Source organism: Silurus meridionalis, chromosome 23, assembly GCF_014805685.1.
Source record: "Silurus meridionalis isolate SWU-2019-XX chromosome 23, ASM1480568v1, whole genome shotgun sequence".
Lineage (NCBI taxonomy): Eukaryota > Metazoa > Chordata > Actinopteri > Siluriformes > Siluridae > Silurus > Silurus meridionalis.
The window spans coordinates 24,918,348-24,940,148 of NC_060906.1; the positions used below are offsets into that span (position 1 = coordinate 24,918,348).

Below are 21,801 nucleotides of genomic sequence, written 5' to 3' on the forward strand. Positions count from 1 at the left end.
TGTGTTCTAAAATTTGACTGTCCACATTAAGTGCAGTGGTATTAAGTACCTTATCGGGCCCCCCAGTAGCCTCCCACATGTCCATGCACTACTCTGTGCTGTTTGCTCCTTTTAACAGCAAAGAGCATCACTACAACAGAAACAGCACTGTGGTGTCTGAGTTTCTGTGACTTAGTGTTTTAACCAGCAGCTCACAATGATTATTTTCATGTCTCTTAAACAGTTCAAAAGACTTTATGATGAAAATCTCAGGCATAAATAAACTGGATTTCAAGTCTTGATACAGTATTTGATATTTCTGATCTCTACCCAACTCTAGTTTATCCTGTATGTTGGTCACATGATCTGGTCCCTGTTTTTCAACTTTAAGCCTGATTCTGCTTTCTAAGTAATTTAATCTCATCAGTAACTCAGTGTCCACTTGTCTTTTTAGCAGTGATGGTCAACAGTTAAGGCTCTGGGTTACTGATCAGAAGGTCAGGGGTTCAAACCCCAGCACTGCTAAACTACATGTGACCAACAAAAGCTTTTTCTCTATATTTAGTCCTGAAGCACTTAAAGGCCCTTAGTATTTCTGGAGAAGTAGAAAATGGATGATGCTTACAGATGTGCAGAATACAATAATGTGTAATTTAAAGTTTTTACAATATTCATGAGATTTAGTATTTTTAAAAAACTCCCGAACAAAATACATTCCAAAACAAAAGTTTAAGAAGGATTTTACAAAAACAATTTTTTAATAATCTAGAAATCATGTACATTGTTTCAAGAGAAAATGTTCAGGAAAACAACCGAATATAAATCTTTCATAAAGAAACAAAATAAAGCAGGTTGTTTTCCCCAAATAAAAGTAGAAATCATGTAAAAAAGGTTTGGAAATGGTGATAAATTACAGCAATAAAAATGTTTTCTGATTAAAATATGACACGTTTGTCTACAAACTGGGGAATAATTCAATTTCTATTGATTTTCAAGTCTGAACTCATTTCTTTGTATCTATTTAATTTGAACTTGTGCATAAACGTCTTCATGTCTCTGGTCTCTGGATGTTCTGGAGGATGAAGGTTTCTTAGCAAAACTCACAGCTGCATAGTTCAAGACATCTTCATCATCAGCCTGATAAAGAACAAGAGGTGTTTATACACCAGAGTGGATTAAAGACTAAAAAGAATGAGTCCATTGATATTTAGTAAATGGTTTAGTAAAATTCTCTGTACATTGTGGATTGTAGGTCAGATGTGGATTTCTTTATCAGAATAGAATCACAGTGAATAGAAGACTGGATTACCTGATTGCTGCTGATTTCAGGCTTTTGTGATGAAGCATCTAAACATTAATAATATGCATAAGGAAAGTTTAAATGTAGAAAGGACTCACAATTTAAAATCAATTGTATAGAGTAACTTTATGAATAATAATAATAATAATAATAATAATAATAATAATAATAAAAGTAAACAAACCTTTTCTTTGACTTATTAATACAACTCCAATTAGAACCAAGATAACAATAACAGATATTATATTAAAGGTCATTAAGGGAAAAATCATCCAATGCGTTTGAGCTGAAATAATAAACATGTAAAACTTGTATTAATATGGATAATTTAAACAGAAATAGAGAAACTTTATTATAGAACGTGAAAAAAAGATTATTGGATCAAATTTTTACAGTTTTTATCACTGCTGATTGAATCCTGGTGTGTAACAGAATCTGTGATCTTGTTTCCTGGTCCAGGTGAAGGACAGAGTTTCATCTCTTTATCTTTATAAATCAATTAGAAAAGCAGCAGATGAACAGAAATGATAGTAAATATGAATAAAGTGAAATCCTCAACATTTACTGCATATGTACACATAATACTGGTTAAAGTGTTGATCTGGAATTAGCAGCTTATCAGAGTCAAACTGTTTACCTTCAAATTGCAGACGTGCTCCAGATGTGAACTTTATTGTAGTTCCCTCCATTTCTCCACAGAAATATTCTCCTCCATCATCTTCTCTCAGGTTCTTAATAATGAGATCAAACTGATGCTCATTTACAGTAAAATTGAAGCGATTATCATTAAATCCATCAGTAAATGTGTAGTTATTTATCCTGTAATATTTTGCAAAAAACTGAGGCACTTTTCCAAAACTCTGTCTGTACCAGACTACTTTACTTTTGTCTCTGATCAGACTGAGATCACACGCTATAGTTACATCTTCTCCACTCTTTACTGTTCTCACGTGAAGCTCCTTGATGTCAGATGTTTTTACTGTAAAAAGTGTGTGATATTTAATGGTTAATGATGTCAGTAAATGAGGTAAATATGTAATATTACTATTTGAAATGAAAGATTTGAAAATGTTCTCACCAGCTGTGCAGAGACAAAGCAGAGAGTAAAGCGCCACAAAGAGTGAGATCATCGTTCCTGTTCAGACACAGTGATAGTGAGGAAATCAACTCGTGTGTTCAGTAGAAAAGCAGCTCTCACTCACACCTGATTGGATGATTTGAAGCTGTGGACTGATCTGATTGGTTCATTCGCTCTAATGATATGTGAATCTCTCCTTGTGTTCTCGTCTCTTCTGATGCTGTGACGAGTCACATGACTATGCAGATATGATCTACTACAGCTTTATTAATCGTGTAAGCACATATACAGGGTTTTAGGGTAAATATTAGACTTTTAGTGGGAAAATGTCACCAGTGTTATTTAAGGTAATTAGTATAGGTAATTATTTAAGATGAAGACACTAGAAAAGTTTACTGTAGACTGTTTGTGTACCCAAAGGCAGTTCAGAGGTCACTGATCTTGTGTCTGTTTATAAGCAAAATAAAAACTTAACCCTTAATGATGATAAATTAAATAGGTCACAATTCGCTCATTTTCCAGATAGAATTAAAGCTTTTCTGCTCTCAGGAGGTGAGGGAGCAGTGCGAGAAGCCGGTTGATGAAACAGAATAAAGTCTTGAAAACATTAATTATAAAATGTTGCAGGTGTTGAATATAAAAATCTTTACACTCTACAGTTTGAAGCAGTTTGATGAATTTGCATTAAAACATTTTTTTCCATCAACACTGATGTATGAGGAGGATGTTGTGTCCTGTATTATGGGTAGAGAACTTTGAACTTTAACTTTAAAATATTGTGTAGTTTCTTCTTGTGCTGCCAAACAGTTCTGCCCCGTCACAGTCTGGATTAAAATTAATTTTATATAAATGGTGAGTGGGAGCTCAGTGCTCAAGGCTCTGAGTTACTGACTGTATGGTCGAGGGTTCAAGCCTCAGTATCACCAAGCTGCCACTCTTGGGCCCTTGAGCAAGGCCCTTAACCCTTCGTGCTCCAGGTGTCGTATCATGGCTGAACCTGCACTCTGACACCAGCTTCTGAGCAAGCTGTGATGTGTGAGGAATGTATTTTACTGTGCTGTAATGTATATGTGATAAATACAGGCTCTTCTATTAAGTAGTCGCTCAATGCTGCTTATGTTTAAAGAATAGTTGATTTAGTCCAGACATGGGCAAACTACGGCCCGCAGGCCACACACGTCCCGTTGGGTTTATTAATCCGGCCCGCCAAGTGTGACCATCTTATGAGCCCTTCTGCAAAAATGAGCTCATCAAAGAAAAGAAAAGTGGATAGTGAGCGCCGAGTGTTTAATACGAAGTGGACAGCAAAATATTTTTCACTGAAGTCCGTTTAAAGGCTGTATGCCTAATATGCCAAGAAACTGTTGCAGCTTTCAAAGAGTACAATATCAGCTGTCACTTTGCTATGTAGCATGCCAACTACACTAGCAAGCAGTCAACACAGGAACTGGTGGCTGCGGCTCTGAGGTTTGCAGCCAATTTACAGATTTTTTTCTCTTGCAAACTGTGATTCAAGAGTCAAGTACCAAGGCAAGTTTTTTGCTGGCATTTAAATCAGCAAAGCTAGCAAGCCTTTCTCTGAAAGCGAGTTTTTAAAAGAATGCATGGTAGAGACGGCAGGTGTCTTGTGTCCGGAGAGCCAAGGCAAGTTTGAAAAAATCTGTTTGTCACGCAGAAATGTGACTCGCTGTTTGGAACTGATTGACAAAGATATAGCCAGCCAAATAAACAAATAAGCTGAGTCCTTCATTTATATTCACTAGCAACAAGTCGTTGATCTTTTGGCACTTGATGACACTGAATTTGTGTTTTTCTGCTGTTTGTGCAACTGTAATTTAATAAATTAATTATTGATTTAATTAATGCATTTGGAAAACAATTTGTACCATGAGCCTTGCATATTCATGCTTTCTAATGTAATATATATATATATATATATATATATATATATATATATATATATATATATATATATATATATATATCCTGGCCCGGCCCCTTTGTCAAATTTTAGAACCCATCGTGGCCCCTGAGTCAAAAGGTTTGCCCATCCCTGATTTAGTCTCTTTGTTATAACTTGTTAAGTCAGTGTTGGTCAGAAATGTGCTCTACTGTGCTCTATTTTAAATCACACTGAGACCTTGAAATGATACCAAACAGTAAAGGTAAAATTCATACACTCCTTCCTGAAATAATTACAGTATGCAGGTTGAACTTAATTTAAGTTTAGTAGATTAAACTTCAAAATCACCTTTCCATGACCCGGCCATATCCCCAGAATGGAAAGAGGGGCTTAAGGATGGATGAGAGGGCAGCTGAACAGATGGCTTTCTCTCCTCAGATTGAAGAGATCCTCTCCTCAGATTAGAACGTTTATAGTTTTGGTCTAGTGGTTAGGATGCAGCGCTCTCACCGCTGCGGCCTGGGTTCGATTCCCAGTCAGGGAACCCACCCCAGCCATTAGGGTTGCACAAGGCAGTGCACTCTGTGCTGGACCCAAGCCGGGATAAATGGGCAGGGTTGCATTAGGAAGGGCATTCATCGAAAAACATGTTCCAAATCGAACATGCTGATCACAATTACGGATGATCCGGTGTGGCGACCCCTAATGGGCGACGCCTAAAGAAAGTTATTGTTTTGTTGCATGGCAGTTCTCGGGATCTGACCTCATGGAGATATCTGACCATTATTACAGACTCCACAAGAACTCTGAAAGTGTGCTGTTGTATCTGACACCAAGATATGAGCTGCAGATGAAAGCTGTTACTTCCATGGATAAGGCTTTTTCTCCTGCATGTCCCAAAGCTGCTTGTGATTTGGGGAATTTAGAGGCTGATTCATCACCTTAAATATCTTTGTCATTGTCCCCAAACCGTCCCTGAGAAATGTGTTGAATTGTGAAAACTACAGTCAAAGTCTGTTAAGAACTCGTCTTTCATGTCGAGGATGACTACTGGTGACAAACCTTGTGTGTACGACTACGACCCTGAGATGAAGCAACAGTCATCAAAGTCTTCACACATCATCTCCACGACCAAAAAGGTGAGAGAGGTCTACAGCTTGACCAAGTGCATCTTCATCTTCTTTTTCCACATTCATGTATTGTGCATTTAGAATTCATCCCCAGGGACCAGACCATCAATAACAAGTTCTACTGCCAGATTTTCAGTTGTTTGATGGAGGACATTCTGCAATGCAACTGGATCTGTGGTGCACTGGTGTCAAAACTTTTGGATACCTCGTAGGTGGTACATGTGAAAGTAACATCCATATGAACAGCAGGACAAGTTTTCAAGCAGAATGTGAACCCACACACGTGACCATCCAAATTAAGCTTCTTAAGACCAGGCCACCTTCCTCCATTCCTCCATGGTCCAATTCTGACACTAACATGTCCATTGCAGGAGCTTTGTGTGGTGTTTGATGGTCAACATTGGGTCTCTGACCACTCAACTGTGTAGTCTGTGTGTTCTGGTCTCATTCTCTTAGACCCTGATACTTACAGCTGTATTCTGGAACACACCACAAAACCTGCTTTTTGGGAGATGATCTGACCCAGTTTTCAAGACATCACAAGCTGCCACCTGGTAAAGTTGCTCACATCCTTATGCTTATTCATCAACCTTTAAATTTGATGTAGGAATCTAAACACAGTAGAACATTTGGTCTCCTTATAATGGAATTCTTTAATGATGACATGACCCTTGAGTGCTGCACTAATAAAAATAAAGTAATACAAATCTATTAAAAGATAAACCTCCAGCATGTGAGATAGTAAACCTATGATTATAAGCTCCGCCCCCAAACCAGTCTACAAGCAGTCATGAGTTTGGACTCGAGAGTTGAGGCCGAGTGTGAAAATGTTCTTAAGACATTAATAGAAGTGTTAGTGGCTGCAGCAGTGTCTCTCATATGCAGGTGTTTCAGTTTAATAAAAACAGCATTGTGGTTTCTGAGTTTCTGAGACGGAGTGTTTCAGCACCTCACACTGACCTGCTTCATGCAAACTTCATTAGTGACTATAATGAGAAGAATTTCAACTGCAGAATCCAGAATGAATACAGTTCATCACCTCCACACAATGAGTGTTAGCATTGGAATTTTCATTTCCTGTAACGAGTGTGTTGTAGTGACCTGCACATTCACACCAGTAGCAGAGATCCTTATCATACAATGGAAAAGTTTATGCAGATGCACATAAACATGACCACAAACACCCCCCTCCCCACATGTATGCTCACATACACACACACACACACACACACACGCACACACACACACATATAGACACCACACATTTTTCACACTTTATATCTCTATAATTAGACATCAAGAAGAACAAGCTTATATTAACCCACGTTACTGTTCTTTAAGAGTTCATGCTCCGCCCACATCAACTATCTAACCAATCAAGTTGAGTTAAATTTGAGTGATGTAAAGCTGCTCAAACCAGAACACACACTTCCACTGAACATGGATCCAGAGGCAATGCAGTTTTGAAAACAGAAATATTTCTACCAGGTTGTGATCAATTGAGAGTTAAAGCACAGATGATCTCATGAAAATTGATTTCATTAATTATTTATGATTTTAATTTTGGTTATTATTAAGCAGCGTATCTTCATGGATTTATACCTGCAAACATGATGTCATTGTGATATGTGATTTATATCTGTGTAGGCCAGCATGAGACATGCATATTGTTTAATGTGATGGTGATTACAGTGATCCAGTCGTATGAAAGTGCAGTTTCATAAATCATGAAGGTTTTCTATAAACTCTGCTGGTCAGAACAACACTTTCCAGACCATCATAAAAATGGAAACTGGAAGTAACATGTGATGCCTGGATGGTGGCACACGCCCACTACAGGAAAAATGCTCTGAACACGACTGCAATGGTGCTGAATGGACAGCGGTGGTACATCACCAGTGTTGTAAAGAGACAAAAATCACATGTGAGAAGGGCGGGCTATGAAATGTGATTGGCGGCAGGCGGCTCAGCGAGGATGATGATGACTGCCAATCCCCAACATACCTTGGCCAAACTCCCTGAACCCACGACCGAGGATGCTGAACACACACATCTCTCACACACACACACTAAATGCACAACTACACACACGCCCAAGTTCACCACCAAAAAATCTTAATAAATACTGTTTCCATGTGCTTGTGTTCAGACTGATGCAGCAGCGAGGTGCTACACTGGTGGAGAATACGAGCATGAATACGGAACCCACCCTCAACCTCCCAAACCATGGACCCACTGTTGTAACACCTCCTAGAGACTAATCTCCAAGAAGATAACATGGAGTTGTTCTTACTCATAACGAGAGCATCAGGACATGGAAGAACTGGACAAAGAAAAAAAGGCCAATACAAAGAACACTGTTTGGGAACTGGTGCCACTCTTTAACTGAGGGGGATCCCGAAAGACAGACTAAGGTATAACCTTTGTATCCAAATGTATGTTTGGTCTCTCCAAGCTGTTGTGGTTTATGCTGCGAACCTGGAAATGATGGCCGTAAAACCAGAAGTGAGTGGAAGCTGGAGATGAAGATTGAGAGACAGCAAAAACTCCAGTTAAGCTCCAGCCTGAGCTCAGTAAAAAGTCCTGCTCCTAAACCAGCCTGAAATTGAGTTTTAAAATCACATACAATTGAATTAAATTGAGACATGTCACAGTCATAGAATGCACCGTTACCACAAATCAGTGTGAAATGTCTCTCTGTGAGATCTGCACTGGTCAGTTCTCAGGAATATTATTCTAAAATAGGAGCATCTCAGTGCTGATAACAGACCAGCATCCAGCTTCAAACCATTAACAACAGTGATTGTGTGTCACTGTGTGTGTGCAGACGTCTGTCCATGTGACTCCTGTGTGCTTCTTGAACATCACATCTCAGGTTCTGTCCGTGTTTCCTGTTATAATGAGCTCCACTCTTCAGGGAATGTTTCTATTAGATTTGGGGGTGTAGCTGTGGGGATTAATGTTCATTCAGCTACAGAAGCTTTAGTGAGGTCAGAATGTTGAGAGACTGCGGCGGCTCCAGATTCAGTTTATACCGAAGCTGTTCAGTGTGTTTGAGAAGTTCAGGGTTTTTGTGCAGGACAATTGAGTTTGTCCACTTCAACCTTCACACACTCTCTTCATGCAGCTGACTTTGTGCACACGGGTTTGTCATGCTGGAACAGTGTTTAAATCTTTTTGTTCTAGTGATAAAATAGTAAATCTGCAGCAAACAAACACTTTCTAATTCAAATTAAAATTTGATTGGTCACATACACATTCATACAGAGTACAACCAATCAAAATCAGACCCCAGTTTCAAAGCATCCAATCAGAGGTGAGTCTGAATCTGCTTTTACACTGCACACACGAGTTCACTCCCTCACTATCACTTCATCTGAACAGGAACAATGATCTCACTCTTTGTAGCTCTGTGTCTCTTTACATCAGGTCAGTTAGATTTTGTATATTTTTATATAAAATACATTAAAAATGATAAAATAATTTCAGTATATATTTGTGTTTATTACTGACATGCAGATGTTCGGTTTTGTTTCAGTGAAACCTTCTAACATCAAGGAGCTTCAGGTTCAGAAAGTAACGTGTGGAGAAAGTGTTACTATAAAATGTGACTTGTCCAGTGATAATGTTTCAGTTTGGTATAAACAGGATTTTGGAAGTTCCTCAGATGGTAGTGAGACGAGCTCATAGCCAAATCAGACCTGGTGAAGGATTTACAGATGGACGCTTCAGTATTAGTGATAATCAGTTTATTCTCACCATTAAAGACCTGAAAGAAGAGGATACAGGAACATATTTCTGTGCAGAAGTGCTGAAATCTTCACTAATCTTTGGATCTGGAACCCTTTTGATTGTTGAAGGTAAACAGTTTTACTCTGATAACCTGCTCCTGAACTCAAACTCATTCCAGATCAACACTTTATCTAGAATTCTCTCGAATTTCACACCACTGTTTATTTATAGTATTATTTTTACTAATTGATGTTAAAGCTGAGGAGATGAAACGACTTCCTCCGACTGTAACGCTGATGGAGAACGGAGACTCGCTCACACTCCAGTGTTCAGTACAAGAGTTTACTTCAAGCTGTGGAGACCAGAGTGTGTACTGGTTCAGACACGACTCAGAAGAATCTCCTCCAGGAATCGTTTACACTCATGGAGACGGCAGTGATGAGTGTAAGAAGAACTCTGAGGCTGGTTCTCCTCCACAGAGCTGTGTCTACACTCTCCCCAAGAGGAAGCTCCAGACCTCTGATAAGGGAACGTTCTACTGTGCTGTGGCTGCGTGTGGACAAATCCTCTTTGGGAATGGAACTGAAGTTAAAGAAGCAGGTGTGAATTTTAAAATGACTTTATTCTCCTGTGCAGGTTACAGAAGTACTGATCAGATGCATGTGTTCTTGCTGCTCTCCATTATTAGAGTTGGAGTTTTTACCTTCATGCTCATTATCTTTACAATAATCCTTATAGTTTTAAAATGAAGTTTAAAATAAACAATGTATTAATAGTAATTACAGTGGACATGATTTCTGTGTATGTGTGTGTGTGTGTGTGTGTGTGTGTGTGTGTGTGTGTGTGCTTATAGAGCACCTGCACGTTTAAAGTGACTGTTTTAAAAAGCTTTATGTTATTATGTTCTAAATAATATTGCACATGTACTTGTAATGCACAGATGGATCTGTTCTTCAAAAATTTTTGAGCCAAAAAGTTTCAGTTTTTAATGCATTTTATTTACCTGCTTTTTGCTTCATTAAAATGTGCTTTTATTTGCAAATTTTCACATGTAATATACTGTTTCACATGTAATATATAGTATGCTGTTTCATTAGAATATAATATAATATAATATAATATAATATAATATAATATAATATAATATAATATAATATAATAGGAATCTACACAGTTGCACGAACACAGTAGATGTATCTGGTCTGACCTTGGTGAACTCTTCTTGTAGAATTATGGACAAACACACTTGTCAGAGTTTCTACCATAATGCAGGCATGGATTCCTGATCACAGCACCCTGCACTATGATAATAACTGTTCAGATCCAGTCTCTTTCCCAGCTGAGTTGTTGCTCTTTAGCATAGTTTGATCTGGTATTCCAAAGGCTGGTCATACTGTGGCTGTCATTCCCCAGGAACTCCTTGACCACCACAGGAATACAAGTAGGAGTGATGCAGTACACATTCCCCCCTCACACCCCATAGTAATGTGGCCTGTTTGATACCACCTACAAATAAGCTGCTATAGAAATGTGGGTTTGTAAAGGTTTCCACTTCACCTAACAGGTTAGTTCTGAACACATTGAGGTCAAGGGTCACTTCCTGACTGTATGATTCTTAAGCCATGCTTATGCTAACTTAAGTGTAAGGCATTGTGCTTTCTAGCATATACAGAGCCGCTTGCATGTTTTATGTTCCACAACCCTACTTTTGTTATTAAAGACTTTAACTCGCTGTTTGCATCTTTCCTCTGGGTCCTTCTTGCCAGTCACTGACAAAATAATCTGGCCCAAACTGCTCCCCAGAGATGCTCAGGTATTGAAAGTCTATCTAAACACCTTGGCTCAGGTCTCAGGTTTCCAAAGGCACCAGTTCCAAGAGCTGTTGTCGGCATTCTGGGAGCTCAAACAATACCTGGTTTGATGCCACTAGACAGCCTAGACAGTCTGATCAACCTGGCCACCAGAATTGACCAGAGGATTTTGGAGCCCCTTGAAGAAAGGTGATCCTAACACCCAGAGCAGCCTGATCCTCAGACTATCACTGACAGAAAAGGAGAGGTGCCGATTTGAGGGGCTCTGCCTATATTGCAGGAATCAGGGCACATCACAGCCATTGTATATATATATATATATATATATATATATATATATATATATATATATATATATATATATATATATATATATTTTGTCCACGCTCTGAACCACGTGTGAAATCTGGCCAATAGGCAAGACGTGACGTCATAGGCAGGCGACGTCGCGTGAACCAGTAGGCTACAAGATGGCTGTGCGGTGGTAGCAACATTAGTTTCTGCAAAGAGAGAAGGTAAGTGCCGCAGGGATGCAGGAAATGTGTGGCATGGAGACACAGTCTCGTTCCCTCGGGGAAGTGGGGTTACATACGTAACCTACATTTACATTTACATTTGCGCCATTTAGCAGAGGCCCTTATCCAGAGTGACTTACAAAAGTGATTTGAGTCTCTAGTAATGAATAAATCTACACTGTTACGCAAGATTACAAACTTAATATAAATATAACTCTTGAATTCTACAAACTTGGAAAGTGCTAATTTAGGTGTTTCAGGACCTAAAGACGTTCCCCATTCGGGAACTTCGAGCTGCGTCGAAACGTTTTGGGAACGAGTGTCCAATCATGCCACACTGACCAGACACTGCCAAATGTGTGAGGGCCTCGGCACCTACACGCAGGACAGAGGAGCCCGGAGTGGCATAAACCCAACAAAGGTCAGCGGGGTGGACCAGCTACAACAGGTTGTGTGGGAGCCGTAGGCACCTTAGGTACGTACCCAGGTTTCATATACAGAAACACTCTGGCAATGCCAGGGGCAATTCCAGGCGGGACGGGCCATGAACAGTGCCCGCGGATCCCGATCCTCTTTAGGGAGGAAATCTCCATAAGAAAGGCGGTCTTGACCGACAGGAAACCAAGGGCCACTTCAGCCAATGGTTTAAAGGGGGGCTCGTGAAGTCTCACGGGTCACAAACAGATCCACCTGTGCTCTGTAGAACCTGCTCCACTACCTCGGGGTGGAGTTGCCATTCCCCAGGCCTCGGCCATTGTCTCGACAGGGCGTCTGCTCTGACATTCAACTGTCCCAGGATGTAAATGGCTCTCATTGAGTAGAGTTTGACCTGAGACCACAGGAGGACCACAGCCAATCATGACCGCTCCCCACCCCGTGAGGGAAGCGTCCGTCATAAGTGTTACGCGACGACAAGAAGTCCCTAAGATGGGGCCTCAGGACAGAAACATTGGGTCCTTCCACACATCCAGGGCTTGAAGGCCAGAAAAGTGGTTCTCTGTATTGGATAAAGTACACTCTTCCCGGCGTTCAGTCTGAACCCCAGTTCCGTCATGCAGGCGAGAATGACATCTTGATGCGGAACTGCCTGGTGTATTGAATGAGCCAATATCAAACAATCGTCAATATAATTCAAAATGCAGATGCACTGGAGCCGCAGTGGTGTCAGTGCTGTGTTCATGCACTTTGTGAAGGTACGGGGTGAGAGTGCTAGGCCGAACGGGAGGACCAATATTGGTAAGCTTTGCCACAAAAGCAACCTCAGGAACCTCCTGTGTGTGGGAAGGATAGCCACGTTGGAGCATGCGTCCTTTAGATCTAACATGACAAACCAGTCCTTGGACTTGATCTGAGACACGACCTCTTTGAGAGTGAGTATCCTGAACCCGAGCCTCACAAGTGAATGGTTCAAGGAGTAGAGATGTAGAATTGGATGCAACCCGCCATCCTTCTTCTCGGAACAACGAAGTACGGGCTGTAGTAGCCTGACTCTATAAACCGAGGAGGAGGGAACCACCTCGATGGCCCATTTTGTCAGGAGTGTACGCACCCCCTGTTCCAGGACCAGAGCCTGCTTGGGTCCCACCAGGGTGGAATCCCATTGAACCGGGGAAGAGAAGACCCGAACTGAATCGTGTACCCCTTCTCTACAGTACGCAGGACTCACCGAGAGACGTCTGGCAGCCCTCCCAGACTGACAGAAAGTTCCACAGGGGAACCAACCCCTTCGAGGCTAACCTCTGACCCACTCAGAGCGGCTGGAGTGGTGCTCTGCAGCTGATGACACCTCCTGAGCAGCGATTGTTTCGTCGGAATTACAGAGAGTGAACCGCTGGAGGAAAGGTGCGCCCTGAAACATGTCCTGTGGCAGGGCTAGCAGACCGTCCTCCTGAACCCGAATGGCTGAGGCAGCCTACTGTGGCCGTTGAACCCTCCTGAGAGGCGGTGGGTCTCCCCCATCCAGAACAAACTTTCGGGCGGAAATAGAGGGAGTTAACCACTGGAGGGAGGCTGCGTCCTGAAACAAATCCTGTGGCTGGGCCGACAGACCGATGTGAGCCTTCAGGACTTATACACCATGGCTTGTTTATTTAGAGGCAAGGACAATCCTCAGGTTGGCCTACTTGGGCTTAAAGCATCACCAGGGGCCCCTAGGACCTCCCCGAGCTGAGCAGCCCCACTGGAGTGGTGAGGAAGTACCATTGAAATGTCGCTGAGGTCTTCTGAACCCGCCAGCAATCGCCCTTACCTACAGCGTCACCAGATCAGGCCAGGAGGGGCCACCGTGGTGCTCAGAAGAAAGCCCTCACCATCTCTCATAGCAGACCAGCCTGGTATGCCAGCAACACACTCATCATGTGGAGGCAACCCGCAGCCTGACTTGCCATGTAGCCCTACCTACCAGCGCCAAAGTGGCTCTTTGTGGGCAAACTTTAATCAAAACAACTCTTGGGGAGAGATAGCTAGCTAGCGTCTTTTCCACAAGGCATCGTCCCGTAGACGCACTACTTAGCCCCAACTACATTCGCGCACAGCAAGAAACATTGGGAAAAGCACGTGCCGCACACGGGTCTCCCAAGACTTATACACCTCGGTGTGCAGGTTGGGGAAGGCACTGACGCTGTGACACGGGGTGCAGGAAGCGCTCATCCAGCTCACTGGATACGTGCTGCTTCTGCTTCATGACCGGCCAAGCTAGATCCAGCTTGGACACGGCCCGTGTCTTGACCTGGAGGAGCTCCTTGTACAGCACAGGCTGTGAGGAGTCCACAGGCTCGCTAACATCCATTATCGTATCCTCCTCTGAGAGAGAGACATGTAATGCCATGCCTCTCGCACTTGGAGAAGAAGCAGCTGCCAGCCAACTTGGAGGAAGAAATACGGAGCACCGCGTTACACGCACCGGGAGAAGGAACTGCAGATCGAGCACTCTCCCCAGGGAACGGAAGCTCGGCCAGCAGCCAGGAGCTCATAGCCACACGGCTAAAATGCTAATAGCCGATTCAAGAGCCGACTAAGCATGCTCCTAAGCTAAGCAAACAACATATTGGCTGAGTGTATCCCCCTGAAATGAAGCACGGCAAGCAGACAGAATTCTGCCTGCATGTAAGCTCATGACTGCACAGATAACATACACAAAGCGGCCAGATTTTACACGTGGTTCAGAGCGTGGACAACGCAGGGGCGTTCCCAAAGCATTTCGATGCAGCTCAAAGTTCCCGAATGGGGAAATGTGTATTCTATATTTTCAGAAGTATTGGGTCACCTGATCTTTCCTGCTATATGTGGTTCTATTCAGATCTCATCCCTACTAAATACCTTTGGGATGAATTTGAATGCTGACTGCACCCCAGGTCTCCTCACCTACATCAGTAAATTTCAGTCATTAAATGATTCATATTTACTAAACGGTTACTTTAAATGTCATTTCTTTCTCTGTTGTTTTGTACTTTAGGGTGAATTCAGACCTCACACAGTTAGAACACAGTCTCTAACACAGTTTGCAAAAATACTGCTATCAACATGCTACATAATATTTAAAAGATATTTTTATTAATGAACTGCAGCTCTGTTTAATTTTAGACTGAGATTTTAACATAAATACATTTGGACTGTTGACGTGTCCTAAAATAATTTAGTGCGAGATGTTGGCTAAAACATTCAGAAACCACAATGCTGTTTTTATTAACCTGAAACTTGAGTGAGAGAGAGAGAGAGAGAGAGAGAGAGAGAGAGCAGCTGCAGCCACTTACACTTCTACAAATGTGTTAAAAAGAGTTTCACACTTGACCTGAACTCTCATGAGTGCACACTAATGACTGTTTCTAGGTTTGTTTGGGGGGCCACTAAACCAAGACCACTAAAAGTGCACATCCCAAATTGGGTAAATGTTTAAACAGTGTTGTGCTCGTTACTAAAAAATAGTAACTAGTTACAGTTACTCGTTAGTTCATTCAAAAAGTAACTCAGTTACTTTGTTGATTACTTACACCTGAAAGTAATGCATTACTGTTAAAAGTAACTTTTTAGTTACTTTTTTAAAGAACCTTCTTTAATGTTCCCATTAATGCCCTTTTATGCGTTATGGTTTATACAAACACAAAACTTACTTAAACACACAGTAATTTTGAAACACTATTTTATTGAAGTCAGAGCAGCACAAACTGAATATATCACAAGGATTTCTGAAATAAATAACAAAACAAGCTGAATAATATATTCACAATCAAAAACTAAAGTGGCTTCTGCTGTTGTGTTGAGCTCTTAAACATGTTCCTTTTAAAAGAAAGAGAAGCAGTGGAGAGAAATTAGTTGATAATGATACAACCGCAACTGTGCACCTACAACATCTGGAGCAGTTCAGAATCAATATTTGTCTAATAACAGGACAAAAACATAAAAATGTAAATAAAATTCAACCTACTCACCAGAGATGCAGACTCATAATGTGCAGCGCCCCCAGAGGCTGTAATCCAGTACTACTGCTTGTATTCACTGTTCTGGAAGTGGAGAAGTGGTTTCCCGAGTTTAGGCAAGCTAGCTAGCTTTGGGGGTTGGCCGACTTCCTCACGATATCTAGCTCTTCTTGAAAAGCTAGATATTTCTCTTTCTCTGTAGGCATAAAAAAGTCCAACTCTGATGTATTAATGTGTGCAGAGCTACACACGTGTTTTACCAGTTGAACTTGGCTGCAACAGTTTCCCTCTGACCAACCAATCAGAGGACAGAAAAATGCTGACGCTATTCTGGGCCAGCGAGCTGCCGTGTGAGGAAAATATGAAATCTGATTGGTAAAAGGAACAGATCCATTGCTAATATTCTCTGAGGTAAAAAGGCCAGCAGTACTGATTCTGAAGGCTCTGGGCAGATTAGATTGACATGGCAACACATAGAGGCTGAAATCTGATTGGACAAAAAAATCGACCATCCACATACACGTACTGGAAGCAGTGCAGCCGAGAGAAACGCTACCACTTGAAGAGAATAAACTGTTGGAATAAATTAATACAATTTCATGGAACAAATATTAGAATTAAGGTTGTAAATGTAGGTCAGTGCTTCTGATAGTGTTCAGACCAGCAGAGAAGGGTTTGCCCTGACGGCCCACCACTGGTGATCAGAAGGTCGGGGGTTCAAACCTTTTCAACATGGTCCTTAACCCTCTCTGCTCCAGGGGGACATAAAGCATGACTGACCCTGTGCTCTGACCCTCACAAGCTGGGAAATGTGGAAAAACTATTTCACTCTGCTGTAATGTACATGTGACCAACAAAAGCTTTTTCTCTAAATTTCGTCCTGAAGCACTTAAAGGCCCTTAGTATTTCTGGAGAAGTAGAAAATGGATGATGTTTACAGATGTGCAGGAGTCAATAATGTGTAACTAATTTAAAGTCTTTACAGAATTCATGATATTTAGCATCTTTATCAAACTCCTAAACAAAAAACATTCCAAAATAAAAGTTTAAGAAGAATTTCACAAAAAAAAAAAATTATAATCTAAAAATCATGTGCACTATTTTAAGAGAAATGTTCATAAAAACATATAAATATCAATATAAACCTTTCATGAAAAAAAAATAAAGCAGGTTGTTTAACACAAATAAAATACATTATTCCACATCCATCATGTAAGATAAATTATTACACTAAACAGGTTTGGAAATAGTGATAAATTACAGCAATAAAAATGTTTTCTGATTAAAATATGACACGTTTGTCTACAAACTGGGGAATAATTCAATTTCTATTGATTTTCAAGTCTGAACTCATTTCTTTGGATCTATTTGATTCGAACTTGTGCATAAACGTCTTCATGTCTCTGGTCTCTGGATGTTCTGGAGGATGAAGGTTTCTTAGCAAAACTCACAGCTGCATAGTTCAAGACATCTTCATCATCAGCCTGATAAAGAACAAGAGGTGTTTATACACCAGAGTGGATTAAAGACTAAAAAGAATGAGTCCATTGATATTTAGTAAATGGTTTAGTAAAATTCTCTGTACATTGTGGATTGTAGGTCAGATGTGGATTTCTTTATCAGAATAGAATCACAGTGAATAGAAGACTGGATTACCTGATTGCTGCTGATTTCAGGCTTTCGTGATGAAGCACCTGAACAATAATATAGAAAAGGAAATTTTAAATGTAGAAAAAAATTCACATTTTGGTAAAAATTAAATAATAATAATTAAACAAACCTTTTCTATGATTTTTAAATAAAACTCCAACCAGAACCATGATTACAATAACAGATATTATACTGAAGGTCATTAAGGCATAAAGAATCCAATGCTTTTCAGCTGAAATGATAAAAAATGTAAAACTTAATAAATGATCTAATATTAATATTAACAGGGAAAATTCACTAATGAAAATTGTGTTATTGAAAATGAAAAGAAGATTATTCGAACAAAACGTACTCTTATGGTTTTCATCACTGCTGGTTGAATTCTGGTGTGTAACAGAACCTGTGATCTTGTTTTCTGGTCCAGGTGAAGGACAGAGTTTCATCTCTTTATCTTTATAAATCAATTAGAAAAGCAGCAGATGAACAGAAATGATAGTAAATATGAATAAAGTGAAATCCTCAACATTTACTGCATATGTACACATAATACTGGTTAAAGTGTTGATCTGGAATTAGCAGCTTATCAGAGTCAAACTGTTTACCTTCAAATTGCAGACGTGTTCCAGATGTGAACTTTATTGTAGTTAACTCCATTTCTCCACAGAAATATTCTCCTCCATCATCTTCTCTCAGGTTCGTAATGTTGAGATCAAACTGATGCTCATTTACAGTAAAACTGAAGCGATTATCATTAAATCCATCAGTAAATGTGTAGTTATTTGTCCCGTAACGTTTTGCAAAAAACTGAGGCACTTTTCCAAAACTCTGTCTGTACCAGACTACTTTACTTTTGTCTGTGATCAGACTGAGATCACACGCTATAGTTACATCTTCTCCACTCTTTACTGTTCTCACGTGAAGCTCCTTGATGTCAGATGTTTTTACTGTAAAAAGTGTGTGATATTTAATGGTTAATGATGTCAGTAAATGAGGTAAATATGTAATATTACTATTTGAAATAAAAGATTTGAAAATGTTCTCACCAGCTGTGCAGAGACAAAGCAGAGAGTAAAGCGCCACAAAGAGTGAGATCATCGTTCCTGTTCAGACACAGTGATAGTGAGGAAATCAACTTGTGTGTTCAGTAGAAAAGCAGCTCTCACTCACACCTGATTGGATGATTTGAAGCTGTGGACTGATCTGATTGGTTCATTCGCTCTAATGATATGTGAATCTCTCTTTGTGTTCTCGTCTCTTCTGATGCTGTGACGAGTCACATGACTATGCGGATATGATCTACTACAGCTTTATCAATCGTGTGAGCACATACAGGGTTTTAGGGTAAATATTAGACTTTTGGGGAAAATGTCACCAGTGTTATTGAAGATGGAGACACTAGAAAAGTTTACCGTAGACTGATTGTGTACCCAAAGGCAGTTCAGAGGTCACTGATCTTGTGTCTGTTCATAAAAAAAATACAAACTTAAACCTTAGTGATGGAAAGAAATTTTCCAGATAGAATTAAAGCTTTTCTGCTGGTGGAACCAGAATAAATGTAAAGTCACACTCTCAGGAGGTGAGGGAGCAGTGGGAGAAGCCGGTTGATAAACTAGAATAAAGTCTTTAAAACATTAATTATAAAATGTTACAGGTGTTGAATGTGATGAATTTGCATTAAAATGTTTTTGCCATCAACACTGATGTATGAGGAGGATGTTGTGTCCTGTATTATGGGTAGAGGGCGCTCTAAGGGATTGGATTCAGTATTATAGTGGAATAATAGTGAGAAAGACACGAATGGAGAAGGCAACATGTGATGAGTTTGTGGTTAATGATCATTAAAAGAAAAGTTATCAGTCTGCTCTATGCTGAGCTTCATGTCTACACTGTAGTCTTCCTCTACTACCACACATATTACAACTTTCAAGATAATGGACACGGCCTGTGGCTTTAAGATCTCTTCAGATCCATGGTCCTCTTGAAAACTGTGGTCTGAGGTTTAGAAATATATTTCCAAGTAAAGCGCTGCACTTTAATGTTCAGTGATATTTCATGTCGCACTTCTGTATCTCCAAATATTTTCTGGTTCATTTGTATACACACAAATTAGCCATAACTTTAAATCCACACTCTATTATTGTGTAGCTTTTCCTTGTGCTCAGCCAAATAAACCTGCTCACGGACACACACTCACCAGTCTGAATCTTAGTCAGAGGATAAAACTGTAAACTAATATTCTATAAAGGGGGAGTGGGAGCTCAGTGTTTAAAGCTCAGGGGTTCAAGCCTCGGTATCACCAAGCTGCCACTTTTGGGCCCTTGAGCAAGGCCCTCAACTCTCTGTGCTCCAGGGGTGTCGTATCATCTCTGACCCCAGCTTCTGAGCAAGCTGGGATATGTGAAAAAAGAATTTCACTGTGCTGTAATGTATATGTGATAAATAAAGGCTTTTCTATTAAGTAGCTGCTCAATGCTGCTCGTGTTTTAAGAATAGTTGATTTAGGCTCTTTGTTATAAGTCAGTGATTGTCAGAAATCAGAAGGTCCCAGATGTTGAGCTCTATGTTGTGCTCTATTTTAAATCACAGTGAGACCTTTAAAATTATACGAAACATGTAAAGGTAAAATTCATACATTCCTTCATGAAATAATTACAGTATGCAAGTATATTAGTTTGAATTCCGGGAACTTCTAAATAACCTTTCCATGACCCGGCCGTATCCCCAGGAGGGAAAGAGGGGGCTTAAGGATGGGTGAGAGAGCAGCTGAACAGATGAGATGAATTAAAATGTTTATTGTTTTGTTGCATGGCAGATCTCGGGGTCTGACCTCATTGAGAGATCTGACCTTCATTACAGATTCCACAAGAACTCTGAAAGTGTGCTGTTGTATCTGACACCAAGATACGAGCTACAGATGAAAGCTGTTGCTTCCATGTATAAGGCTTTTTCTCCTGCATGTCCCACAGCTGCTTGTGATTTGGGGAATTCGGAGGCTGATTCATCTCCTTAAATTTCTTTGTCATTGTCCTCAAACCATCCCTGAGAAATGTGTTGAATTGTGAACACTACAGTCAAAGTCTACCAAGAACTCGTCCTCCATGTTGAGGATGATTACCGGTGACAAAACTTGGGTGTACCAGTACGACCCTGAGATGAAGCAACAGTCTTCACACATCATCAAGGTAACATTGTCAAAGTAACATCCATATAACCAGAAGGACAGGTTTTCAAGCAGAATGTGATGCCACACACTTGACCATCCAAATGAAGATTCTTAAGACCAGGCCACCTTCCTCCATTCCTCCATGGTCCAATTCTGACACTAACATGTCCATTGCAGGAGCGTTGTGTGGTGTTTAAGGGTCAGCATGGGGTCTCTGACCACTCAGCTGTGTAGTCTGTGTTTTCTGATTACATTCTCTTAGACCCTGATACGTACCTCTGTATTCTGGAACACACCACAAAACTTGCTTTTTGGAAGATGCTCTGACCCAGTTTTCAAGACATTACAAGCTGCCACCTGGTAAAGTTGCTCACATCCTTATGCTTTTCATCAACCCTTAAATTTGATGTAGGAATCTAAACTTTCCTTACAGTAGAATATTTGGTCTCCTCATAATGGTATTCTTTAATGATGACATGACCCTTGAGCGATGCACTAATGAAAATAAAGTAATACAAATCCAGTGGGGCAAAAAAGTATTTAGTCAGCCACCAATTGTGCAAGTTCTCTACCATTTGAAAAAGACGAGAGAGGCCTGTAATTTTCATCATAGGTACACTTCAATTATGAGAGACAAAATGATAAAAAAAAATATCTAGAGTTAGTGTTACCTGTATTAATGGCACCTGTTTAAACTCGTTATCAGTATAAAAGACACCTGTCCACAATCTCAAACAGTCAGACCCCAAACTCCACTATGGCCAAGACCAAAGTGCTGTCAAAGAACACCAGAAAAAAAATTGTAGACCTGCACCAGGCTGGGAAGACTGAATCTGCAGTAGGTAAGCAGCTTGGTGTGAAGAAATCAACTGTGGAAGCAATTATTAGAAAATGGAAAACATATAAGACCACTGATAATCTCCCTAGATCTGGGGCTCCACGCAAGAACTCACCCCATGGGGTCAAAATTATCACAAGAACGATGAGCAAAAATCCCAGAACCACTCGGGGGGGGGGGACCTGGGATATGACCTGCAGAGAGCTGGGGCCAAAGTAACAAAGGCTACCATCAGTAACACACTACGCCGCCAGGGACTCAAATCCTGCAGTGCCAGATGTGTCCAC

The 21,801-nt window shown here is 40.5% G+C and overlaps 2 protein-coding genes and 1 gene segment (V, D, J or C); 1 reads left to right on the forward strand and 2 right to left on the reverse strand.

Annotated features, from left to right (window-relative positions):
* Positions 1–950: 950 nt before the first annotated feature.
* On the reverse strand, positions 951–2,480 carry LOC124376650. The segment is given in 5 exon segments: positions 951–1,116; positions 1,289–1,326; positions 1,673–1,765; positions 1,917–2,258; positions 2,358–2,480. Coding segments are annotated over 5 exon segments (645 nt in total).
* A 5,772-nt stretch (positions 2,481–8,252) lies between these two features.
* Positions 8,253–10,115, forward strand: LOC124376628. The gene is given in 5 exon segments (XM_046835832.1): positions 8,253–8,819; positions 8,929–9,049; positions 9,051–9,250; positions 9,381–9,722; positions 9,759–10,115. Coding segments are annotated over 5 exon segments (816 nt in total). The 5' UTR covers positions 8,253–8,779; the 3' UTR covers positions 9,872–10,115.
* Positions 10,116–17,083: 6,968 nt separating this feature from the next.
* LOC124376714 lies at positions 17,084–18,710 on the reverse strand. Its single transcript, XM_046835928.1, has 6 exons — positions 18,557–18,710; positions 18,116–18,457; positions 17,866–17,964; positions 17,644–17,745; positions 17,520–17,557; positions 17,084–17,347 (listed from the first exon to the last, which is right to left on the reverse strand). The coding sequence occupies exons 1-6, from the start codon at positions 18,606–18,608 to the stop codon at positions 17,228–17,230; spliced, it is 753 nt and encodes a 250-aa protein (XP_046691884.1). The 5' UTR covers positions 18,609–18,710; the 3' UTR covers positions 17,084–17,227.
* Positions 18,711–21,801: the final 3,091 nt, after the last annotated feature.

Bases quoted from the DNA above. Each gene is read 5' to 3' on its own strand.
- LOC124376714 (XM_046835928.1), bottom strand. From the start codon at position 18,608: ATGATCTCACTCTTTGTGGCGCTTTACTCTCTGCTTTGTCTCTGCACA. The intron at 17,965-18,115 runs GTAAACAGTTTG...TGATTTATAAAG, and splicing joins AACACGTCTGCAATTTGAAG to ATAAAGAGATGAAACTCTGT. The intron at 17,558-17,643 runs GTTTGTTTAATT...ATTATTGTTCAG, and splicing joins ATTTAAAAATCATAGAAAAG to GTGCTTCATCACGAAAGCCT.